The sequence below is a fragment of the Phlebotomus papatasi genome, chromosome 1, assembly GCF_024763615.1.
Source record: "Phlebotomus papatasi isolate M1 chromosome 1, Ppap_2.1, whole genome shotgun sequence".
Classification (NCBI taxonomy): Eukaryota; Metazoa; Arthropoda; class Insecta; order Diptera; family Psychodidae; genus Phlebotomus; species Phlebotomus papatasi.
In genome coordinates, this window is record NC_077222.1 from 57139628 (window position 1) to 57151905 (window position 12278).

General features: G+C 32.4%; 1 protein-coding gene across 3 annotated transcripts in view; it reads right to left on the bottom strand.

The window, feature by feature from the left end:
- Nucleotides 1–12278, bottom strand: part of LOC129807895 (A disintegrin and metalloproteinase with thrombospondin motifs 20) — a 135483-nt gene that overhangs the window by 27153 nt on the left and 96052 nt on the right. For all 3 annotated transcript variants that reach the window (XM_055857513.1, XM_055857496.1, XM_055857504.1), the window contains 2 exons: nucleotides 11944–12184; nucleotides 6909–7061 (listed from right to left, as the gene is read on the bottom strand). In XM_055857513.1, coding sequence (XP_055713488.1) covers nucleotides 6909–7061; nucleotides 11944–12184 — 394 coding nt within the window. The remainder of the gene's footprint in view (nucleotides 1–6908; nucleotides 7062–11943; nucleotides 12185–12278) is intronic.

Sequence of the window (12278 nt, forward strand, 5' to 3'; positions counted from 1 at the left end):
TGCTTCAATTTGATCAGGACTGTTAGACATAAGAATAGTTAAACTTACGATGTAAACTTTTATTACATATTACAGAATAAAGATCGTCAGAGTAGTTCCTTACTTTCTAATTAGGATGCGAGTAGAAAGTTAGTCACAAAAGCGTCACAAGACTGAACATAACCAGTGAAAAAATCTTTCAATTGATGAGTTCTGGGGTTGAACATAACGCTAATACAGCGATGGTTAGAGATAAGGAGATTCACTTAGAGTCCAAAGAGGCTCAGGGTGATCCTTAAAAATAGCCTGTCAAATTTGGCAATGAAGGATTAGTCAAAGGAAATTTATACAAAGCACCTCTAATCGATAATCCTAAATCCTCAGTGTATGACAGTCTTGGCTCAGGTACACCTTTTAGATCAGGAAAATTTCATTAAGTCGAAATTCGCATCCCTTTCTTTCTCACATATGTTTTGCACAGAACTATCTCATTCTTTCGCATACCAAATTTGATTGAGCTAAATTAAATTTGGTGTGATGTTTGAAAGAAGAAGAAGAGTGCGAGAGAATGAGATAGACATATGCAACGCATGTGAGAAAGAAAGGGATTTGAATTTCGACTTCATGAAATTTTTCTGATCTAAAAGGTGTGCCAGAGCCATTATGGATAAGTCTTTATTGCCTAATATTACAGGCTGAATATTCTCCAAAATCAGACTACAGGCGATAGTAGGGCAACTTTGAATTGAGAAAGATTTGAAATTGGATTTTTTTTTCCTATTTTTTGAGCCTTCATAATGACCCTATTTTAGTTTCATAATTGGTCTGTTCTATAGAGCTAAATTATATCGTGGTAAGGTCAAGTTTAATGTAAAAATAGGAGAAAAAGGATCCATTTTAATGCTGCCCCAATTCGATTTTAATGGTACCCTAATTTCCCCTAAGTCCATTTTCGATTCTTATGCCGAAAATAGACGCAAGCTGATCCTCGAGAATACTCAGCTCGAAAAATTTGGCGGTAAAAGATCAGCCCAAACTATCATACACTAAGGATTTGGTAGAATAAAGGATTAGCGTTTTTTGCGTAAATTTCTACTAAATGTGCCCACTTCAATTGCTGAAATACTTCTTAAGTGAAATATCGATGAATTTTTCATACAGACAGGAGTAGGGGAAGGTGCCCATGCTTGATACCTAATGACTAAATTTTTCCTATGTTTCTCAATAAACGTGACTCCGCAATATATTTTAAAAACTGGCCACTTTCCCATAGTTTTTAAAATATGATTGCAATGAGTCACATATATATTGTGAAACATAGAAAATTTATTCATTACGAAGCTTCCAATTGTATCAAGCATGGGCACTTTCCCCTACTCTGACCTTCCAATTATTTCTATCTTAATTAATTTTAAGATTTTGCGACATTGCCAACCATTACTCTCTATGTTTTTCATTCAATAGACATTTCAAAAAGTACCTAAAAACACCCAAAAGCTTATTATTTTCAGCAATGGCGATCTTAATCCCCGTAATTTCACTAGACCTCACGAATTTAGAAGATCAGCCTGATCCTCCAAATTTTGGGCTGATCCTTGAGTGTATAGACACCAAACCTCATTTTTTGAGTTGATCTCTAAGCCGATCCCTGTGTCTATTTTGGGCTTTAGGGCCTGCACAGACATGAAGATTAATGGAAGGACAGCCTAGTGTAATTATTATCGAAATAGTGATATATTTCCATTAATTTTCCACTAAGGTGTCTCTTGACTTAAGGCTTGGGTTTGTATAGATATTTATGCCTTAGATACACTTACGACTTAAGCCCAGAGACGGCTTAACGTCGTTGTAATCAAAATAGTGATTTGACTAAATACCCATCAGTTTTCCACCAAGTAAGCCGTTTCTCGGCTTAAGACGAAAGTTGGACAAGTCAGAAACTGATAGAAATATAATCTGATCTTTATTTGATTATTATAATTACGTTAAGACGTCTCTTGACTCAAGACGCAAGTATATCAAGGGCATTAATAGACAAAATGTATTGAATTGAAATTATATTAAATTTAAATTACTTAAATTTACCACTTATATAAGTTATTACTTCATTAAAAATCTTCTGTAGGGGAAAGTGACCATGCTTGATACGATCCAAGCTTGATAATAACTATTTTTTTTTCTTGTGTTAATTAATAGTTGTGACTCTTCGCAATATATTTTAATAGCTGGTCCTAAGTCTCACACTTCCTGAAAAAATTAGGAACCTAGCTCTTTTTTCCTAGTTTCAGGAAGCAAAAATCAAAAATAGGTCCAAAACTGTAATTTCAATACGTGATATTTCATAAGTTTTTTCTTAATTAATGTCGCTGTTCAGGAAAACTGCTATCATAGGCACATAGAGTGTTCATCAGTATTAATATTTATGTAAAAATATTTTTACTTGGGAACACTGTTTTTGTGGGTGGTGACAAATTCATAAATTCTACCTGTGTCCATCCTATATTTTAAAAAGGGTCCATGAATGATAATTTAAAAGTGGTAACTCTATCATTAGATGTGATTCTTTCATAATTACACCTTTTGTAATCCTCCAATTTTATCGACAATTGACATAACCTTCAACCCTGTTGCCTAAATTTTAAGGTTGCAAAGTGACATTTTCTTGGACTCAAAGTGAAAAAATGGTTTTCGGTAGTGCCGTAATGTCATAAAAACATGGCTTAGAAAAAATTACATAAAAGTGATTTTAAAACTAAAAACCAGTCGTACAAACGATTTAAGCAGATAGATTAGAGTTCCGTCTAAATATTGATGTGCAATTTTTTGTATCCGGTGCAATTTTTACAGTGAAAATGGGCCTCCGAATTGTCGAATCAATTATTATACAGGAAGGCCCCGGACCCAACTTGTATAAAAATCGCCACTGAATTTCCATTTTCTTCTTGAGGAAAATCTAAGGTTTTTCAGGAACTATTTGAGGTTGGATTATGAACCTAATAAGTGAGACATTTTTTTATCATAGTGGAAGAATCGCTTCGATTTGTGTGGTAATCAGAAAATAATCACAAACCTTGGAAATCATTTTGCAGTATAAAGCATGGTCACTTTCCCCTATTAAGAAATTATACAGGCTAAACTTGATGATCAAACTTTAAGTCAGCGGAAAACATGGTCTTGAGTACGAAAGATTCAGCTGCTTTCAGTGTACTTAAAAAATATCCATAAAACAATAAATAGGGGAAAGTGACCATGCTTGATACGATCCAAGCTTGATAATAACTATTTTTTTCCTATGTTAATCAATAGTTATGACTCATCGCAATATATTTCAATAGCTGGTGCTAAGCCTCACATTTCCTAAAAAAATTAGGATCCTAGCTCTTTTTTCCTAGTTTCAGGAAGCAAAAATCAAAAATAGGCCCAAAACTGTATTTTGAATACATGACATTTCATAAGTATTTCTTAATTAATGTCGCTGTTCACGAAAACTACTATTATAGGCACATAGAGGGGTCATCAGTACTAATATTTATCTAAAAATATTTTTACTTGGGGGACACTGTTTTTGTGGGTGGTAACAAATTCATAAATTCTACTTGTGTCCATCCTATATTTTAAGAAGGGTCCATGAATGATAATTTTAATGTGGCAACTATATCATTAGATGTGATTATTTCATAATTACACATATTGCAATCCGCCAATTTTATCGACAATTGACATAATCTTCAACCCTGTTGCCTGAATTTTAAGGTTGCATAATGACATTTTCATGGACTCAAAGTGAAAAATGGTTTTCGCTAGCGCCCTAATGTCATAAAAACATGGCTTAGAAAAATTACATAAAAGTGATTTTAAAACTAATAACCAGTCATATAAACGATTTAAGCAGATAGATTAGAGTTTCGTCTAAATATTGATGTGCAATTTTTTGTATCCGGTGAATTTTTTGCAGTGAAAATGGTCCTCCGAATTGTCGAATCAATTATTATACAGGAAGGCCCCGGACCCAACTTGTATAAAAATCGCTACTGAATTTCCATTTTCTTCTTGAGGAAAATCTAAGGTTTTTCAGGAACTATTTGAGGTGGGATTATGAACCTAATAAGTGAGACATTTTTTTGTCATAGTGCAGGAATCGCTTCGGTTTGTGTGTTAATCAGAAAATAATCACAAACCTTGGACATCATTTTACAGTATCAAGCATGGTCACTTTCCCCTACTATTAAATGTTTTAAGCAAACAACATTTTACTTTCTTCGAGGATACTATTTTATAGACTTTAAAATTTATTCAACATCCTAATTAAAATGATGCAACGATGAACTAACTTGGTATTATTATTGTTTTCAAAAATTAAAAACATTTTTACATTATTTCTTTCTTATTATTTTAAAATTTTTGTGTTTATTTTGTATTTATTAAAAATCGAAATTAATAATTCATTTTAGGAAATACGATAATAAGACTACGGTAGGGTGGTATAAGTATATTACTTACTAACCCAGTTTAATAACTTGTTTTTTTCTATATATAGTTATTTTTCTCCTAAATGGCACATCCGTTAAATGCATTTAGTATCGTTAGTCTTGTATATCGTATTGTACCGTATCGTTAGGTCTTGAAATTCTCTGTACTCTATGAATGTATTCCAAAAATTCTAAGCTTAATTAGTCCAAAAATACAACGAATTCAATTTTTATTGTTTTCTTTAAAGCATATTTCTGGTTTAATTTAGATAATATTCTTTATGCACTAATTTTCTCAAGCTTATATTGAATTTAAGAAAAAGCCTATTTTGATAAGATGGTGATATGGAAAGAAAAGCATGAGCATCAGGGACAATTGATCAAGTCAGAACACTATTTTATTTTGTTTTTACAAAATAATTAGGACATCGTTATTATTGGTCCCTGGACTTCCTTCAAAATCTCAAATTATGCCTTTCTATTTTTGGTTACAACTCTTTGTCAGCTTGCTACACTTAAAATTTTTTCAGCACTCGAGTTTTAAGATTTTTAAAATTATTTGGTTTTAAACATTTTCAACCTGTCTGTGTTGTACAAATGAATATATTTTAGTACATTAAAGACTTAACTGCACAAAACTTTCAATACGTTGAAATTGTTTGAAAACAATAGTGTAATTGGAAAAATTTAAGTTTTCCTAAACGGTATTCTTCACGTGTATTACATTTCCATAAATATTTTCCAATTCAACTTTAATCCAGAGCAACAAAGTATAAATTTATTGCACTTAAGACACAATTGAAATTTCCGTTTTTTTTTTAATTCTTCAAAATACCATTATAAATCTCATCAAGCTCAATACTGCAACATTTTAAAGTCCAATGGAGCGTATATAAAGTGGAAAAGAATGCATTAAAAATGTAAGAAGGGATTGTATGATTAAAATTCTCTGCACAGACATTTTTGCATTGAAGCTTTCAAAATACTTTCCATGCCACCACCAGAGAGAGGCTTAAAAGGAGGATTTATGGAGGAAATGAGAGATTTATTACTTTCCCATTGAAATGTCAGAATGATCAGTCTTCCAAGTGGGTGGGCACAAATTTTCATCGATGATCCCCCCGTGAATTTCATGGTTTTGGAAATTGTATGGATATTTGATATCATCGAACAATTGAACCCTTTCAACTCTACACCTCCTCATCATCGATATCTTCCAAGATATATCTACACGAGAGGTTGCAGAATTTTAAAAATGCTAAAACGAAATTATCAAAATGTCGCTGAACAAGTCTGCGAGACGGCGAAGAATGGAGAGAATTGACTTGAGACAACATAATCAGATTGCAGTGTGGAAAAGTCAATGTGGAAGAATACAATGCGTGAATAAACATTGGGAAGAAAGTTTTTTTTAATAATCGAACAGGTATTGTTGTGTGTATTTTTAAAATTCCAAGCATCTTTTATTCATTTTCAGTGTCTCACAGTCTCAAGTGCATTGAGGAAATTCGATATTCTCGTGGGAAAAAATCTCACCAATTTTATTGACTAAAAACACAGCATTAAAAAAAAAGTTATTTCTAGTCATAATTCACTCACTAAAGTGAACGGATTTCCTCTTGGGCTATAAGAACTTCAGGGATTTTAACTGTGTATGCTGTTTGGGTCATAGGAGGATTACCTCACGTGCTTGCGCAAATGTTCTCTGCCCAAAAAAAAAAGACAAGGGGATTTAGCATTGAGAAGAAAAATAACTTTTAAAGAGTTGCATTAAAAATAAAATCTGGCATCTCAGAATCTGGTTATATTTAATTTATTTGCCTCTTTAGATGAGGTTCAACGTGCAAGCAGCAAAAGCCATTTGCACCAGGGGCATCAAGAAAAGCCCACAATTAATGGGAAAATCACTTTTATGATTTTATTCTGTATTTTGAAATAAGCCTGACAAAATGTGAGCATTTTATTACATGATTTCCACACATTCAACCGGCTGCAACATTCAAATCACTCATTCTTGCTATATTTCATTGTGTACTTTCATGAAACTCCTACTTTTAGACTTTTACACATTTAAAGCATTCAAAAGTAAATCCCATCAACACTGATCATCAATGTGGCGAAAAACAGCCGCCACAGAATGCTTTTAAAAGTTGAAAGATACCAAAGAATATCCGATATTATTTAGTGGTTGACGTCCGATGCTTATGCACATAAGGATTGGGAGTTATAATTTTATGGGAAATCAATAAAAAAAAACTCCTGATAATTTGCCATTAAATGCTTCACGCATTAATGAGATTCAGTGGCAACAGCCCATCTGCTGACAGACACCCATCAATTCTACGTATATTAAATGCCATTTCTTTTCACAAAATATACATTAAAAGCGGCTGCCCAACTGTCTGACTGGATCAATGTTTCCTAGACTATTGGAAATAAGAAGGCACAAAGTATACTCACTCAAGATATTCTGTAATGAAATGGCGCGAGCAATCAGACCAGGCCCAAGGATGAGTATTGTGATCCAGCATTCGAGACATAATAAAGTCCTTGTGCTTTTTTGGGTTATGAAATTTTCCACATTTGGGATCATCATCGTGTGGCATGCTCAATCTGCAAAAAAAAAAGTAACATTTTGATAATCCTAAAAGCTGTTACTCTTTCCTTACAATTCTTATTTTGCAGGCTTTATAAGCTGAAAGTGTACCCTTTTTTTCCCACAATCTTGAGAGAAAGAAAGCTTAAAGATTTAATGTTTAGTGTCAAAATTAAAGATGCTGTATTCTGAGTTAAAGGTTAAGACGCTTCATATAGGGGAAAAAGTGTTGTCCCTTCGAACGTTCATGCCTTCGAATAATGTGAATTTATTTTGTTTTTCATAAGAGATTTACATTGAATTATCACGGTATTATCAGCAATCGATGATAAGCCAACTATAATATTTAATAGAAATGTGTAAGTCTCTTAGGAAAACTAAAAGAAAATTCACATTATTCGAAGGCATGAACGTTCGAAGGGAGAGTACTTTCCCCTATTCCAAGCTTTTCTAATCTATTCAAATCAACTCAAAATCTTCTGTATAAGTCTAAGAATACATAAAGCTCTTTACTTTTTACATTTTTTCTTAAATGAAAACATTAAAATTCTTTAATTTTGATGCTTTCTTTAATATTTTTTTTTTTAAACATCACTAGGGTATAAATTTTAAATAATTTAACTTAAAACTTTAAGCTTACTTTTTTCAAAATTAACTGGCGAATCATATAAAAATGTTGTTTTTCTTACAAAAATCTAGAAATACTTGGCCACGACCTGATCAACTCCTCAAATGTAAAAACCGTTAATTTTTTGTGGGATGAAATATTGATAAATAGCGAGGAGCTCAAATTCATTTCTTTTTAATTTTCGAAGCACTTGTTTCGAAAAATTAAAGTAACTTACTAAATTGAAAATAAATTCATGAAACAAAAAGTATGGCATGATCATTATATAGGGTAAAGGCTCATAATTTTGTCCAGTCTGCTTATAAGCATCGATGTTCCAAGTTTGAAGAGCGATATTTTCAATACTAATTTACTCTTTTTGTTACTCTCTTTTCAGAAGGATTGTTTAGAAACTTGGCAAGCTGTTTATTGTCTTTGTTTTTATTATAATTAGTTTTAAGACGTTTAAAAATGAATTGATATGTAGAGGTGAATTTGACTCGAATTTTGGACAACTTGTTTATTAATTTGGACAACTTGGCTGTAAATTTGGACAGCTAATCCGCCTCAAGAGGATGCCCATTGTTCTTCATTTCATGAACCAATCTTACCAAGTCCTCTTCCTGTTTATGTAAGGGAAACGTAGAATATCAGAAGAAGCCCGGAAAATTTCCATATCATTCATTCCGGGAGCCTTTCAAGGCTTTTCTCGCTACATCTCTTTCGTAGAGATGATGCTCCTTTGTTTATCCAAGCATTTGTCCAACCTAATCATCACAAAAGTTAAAACTTCACGAAATTTCGTGAGAAAAACACCTGTCCAAAATAAGGAGTATCACCTCACTGGTGAATGCCTTAAAAAATTTCCCATTTTTCACACGAAAAATCTAATTCACAAGGCAAATCTCACTTCATATCATATGTACAAATCACTACTAACGTGAATCAACACAATATTCAATGAATATTTAGTAATATCACTCAAAAAAAGCGAAGAAACATTATAAGTACTTCACTACAGCCAAATAAGACTGAATTTTCAACAAAGCAATTTTAACTCAAATCATATTCAAAATTTAACGTATTTAGTGTTAAAATCTTCCAAAAAGAAAAAATATTTAGATAGAATTCATTATTCATCAAATATTGGAATAAAAATCCATCATTTTAATCAATTTATTTTTAGTGTCCAATTTTATCCTCACAGTGTCCAAAATAAGAAACTGGACAAAATTATGAGCCTTTCCCCTATAAAGTACGAAAAAATAAAAAAAAAAAACAATTATGCTCTTGATATTTTTTTGGGCGGTACAATGTTTTTTAGACTTCTTAAACGATTTTAAGACTTGGGAGCAGTTTTGTCAAAAATTGCTCTCGACATGTAAAGCTCTTAAACATTATTTTCTATTTTTCACTGTTTCAGCAAATTTGAAATATTTTCTATGGAAATAAAATTATACATAAATTATTAGAAGAATTTTAATTCGCTAAAAAAAACTTGAAAACTGTTTTTGTTATGTTTTATTGTAATGGCTAAAGTTGTTTTTTAGATTGTACTTTTAATTCTACACAAAACTAAGAAAGTTTTCACGATTTAACTCACAATTTAAAACATTTAATGTATTCTTTATATTATTTGTCATAAATTTCGATATTTATATTTAGTCAAGTACTGTAGAATCGATTAATTTCCTGCCTGTCTTTAATCTCTTCTTTATTATAATTAAATTTGACACTAAAATCGCGACTTCGAAGCTCAGAACTGTTTATTTTTTTGTAAGCTCTCTCCCAAATCAACTCCTTCAGTGAATAAATGGAGACAAGGTATTAACGAGCCAAAGAATTAATTTGAGTGTTCATATTAATCTGCAAACAAGACACTTTTGATCCACTTAACAACATTTGCCATTGCTTCCATGCCTCAGTCTCCCTTCCTCTTCCATGCAGAACATAACTATCTCGTTGTGGTCTTCATGTCATGGAATCAGTATTATAAAATACATGATGATATTTAAGTATCATGCTCCCATGATAAACGACAAGAAACAACACTTTTTGATGGTAATTTGCATATGAAAGCTATGCGAAGATGTTTTATTGGTCACAAATTGTATGTGGACAAAGAAAGGCGAAACATGAGGCCAGAAAAAAAGCAAGATTTTGCAAATTAAATACTCAAGATGAGTTGAGGAAACTTAATTCAATAATTGTTGACGCGACACTCCACACGAGAAACATATTTTTCAGGTGGGCGGAAAAGTGGTCCAAAACGACTTCTTTTTGGCGGCTTCTTGATACTCTTTTAATCTCCTTCATCTCTACCCTTTTAATTTTTACTCAACGATAATGCAAATTGAGGACGAGAAAAAAAACCGTCAGTTTTGAATGAAATATTCTCACAATTTATAGTCAAAATTGATCATAAATTTTATGTTATTTCACACCCATAGGAGCAATAAATAGAAAATTATCGAGTGTTGAAATTCTAGTATGTTTCTCCTTTGAAAAATCTAATGCCCCACAAAGAGTGTGACAAAGAAGGAAGCCTTCGACAAAAGACGATTAAAGTTTTCTTTATGTGCGTGGTGCAAAAGCACAAAATGAGCTCTAATTTGTGCGCAAAATACAAATTGATGTGTCACTGAAATAGTTATAATATTTCATATGGAATCTCTCTATTGATTCCACTTCACTAAATTGAAGCATTTAGCTTCCATCATCTACACACCAAAAATGGTATGCGGGAGGACACATCATGAGCGAAATATGTGCTATAAATAAATCATAGATTTTTCTTTAAGAAACTTTTTCGGTAAGTTTACTTATACTCATTTTTCAATCAGATTCTAGAATTTATTTCTATTCCATAATAGATTTTTTTAGTTTTTGTACATATTAAAATTCACAAATTTAGGCTATTAGTAAAATTTGGCAAGCATAGCTTTAAATTCTGTCATGACAATTTAGAAAATTTTAATACCTTTCTTGCTCGAATTTAGAAAATGTTTAAGTTTTTACGGTTTTTACAAAACCTTGTTAAATTCCTTGTTTTTAATAAAATCAAAAGTTTAAAAAAAATCCCATTCAATTATATACTCTGTAGGGCAACTCTGCAACAGTATGACAATATCATAATATGACATTGTCATATTATGACAAATTTCAAATTTTTAAATTTTAAATTTAGAAAAACTAATTGAAAATCCTATGTTTATCATCGTAATGGGCATTCAGTGTTTATTGAATGTTCAATGTCATCCTACACTCAAATTTAACATAAAAATTTGTCATATGACATTGTCATATTATTTCATAATTCCAGTACGTATCGAAATGGACAACGAAAAGCAATTACTAACTGAAATGAAAGTATTTTAAACAAAATCTCATGCATGTCAATCGAAATTCACATAAAACCAAAATTTTTAAAAAAAACCTTTTTTACATACATCATCGGTTAAATCAGCAACTGGGCTATCTACATTTGCTTTGTATATTTATATTTGTTGCAGATGACGCATAGCTGCGCAATCATTTGTAATAAATATATAATATACAGCAAATGCAGATAGCCCAGTTGCTGATTTAACCGACGATTAACGAATTTTGTTTGATATGCCTAAAAGAATCACTTCTATTCTTTTCAATATTAAGTGTTCGCGCCAAAAAAATTTTTAGGGGATGAATGAGTTCTCCAGATCATGAGAGCAAATCATCAACAAGGTCATTTGGTGACATCACGTTCAATGACCACATAAAACCGCCTTGTCTATCATTGTGAGCTGTCTGAGGAAGCATCAAAGAGTGTGATTTATGGGCCACAAAACGTGACTGCGTGTCATAGCACAAAGGCTAGGAAATAAATTTCACCCGATGGAGATTCACCCTGTCGTGTGGCGTCTTTTTCTATGTCCTCGTACAATCTCTGTCCATCTAAGATGACGCCAGTAATTTTGTGAGTCATAGGAAATCAATTGCCTAAAGGGGAATTTTGCTAAATCCATTCACGTCCAAATAAAAAAAGGGGAGCAGCAATTGCTCGAGAAAATTCAATAGGCTATCAATTTCCATAGCGTGAGCAATCACAGATATTCATATGACAAATTTGGAGGCGTTAATGTTGCGCTAATTATCGACAATTTCCTCTGAAAATGTAGTACAAATCAGGAGGGATGACGTGGCAATTGCTGTTAACAATTTGCCATAACATCAAAGAGCTTGGCGGTTTTTTTTTTTTTTTTGAAATAAATTTTATAAATGGCAAAGAAAATGCAAGTCAGTAATATACTTACACATGACCCAATTCATGGGCTATTGTGAATGCCGCCGACAGTCCATTGTCCTGCACCAGAGAACAAGAAGTCGCCCGGCACATGGTCCCGAGTTCTGCCAACCCAAGAGTGTCACACTTGGTCTCATTGGCATTCCGGCAAATCTGCTCGCGTGTTAAAAGGAGGGCTGTATCGTGTTGAAAATTGTGATAGCGTTGCTTCAATTTGCAAAATTCCGCCAGCATACTGGACGCCGAGACACCTGGAGAGACACATAAGAAAATAGCCCAAGATTGATTCCCAATCAACGTACAACACGAACTTGTTGCTCGTAATTAATTGTAATCCACTAATTT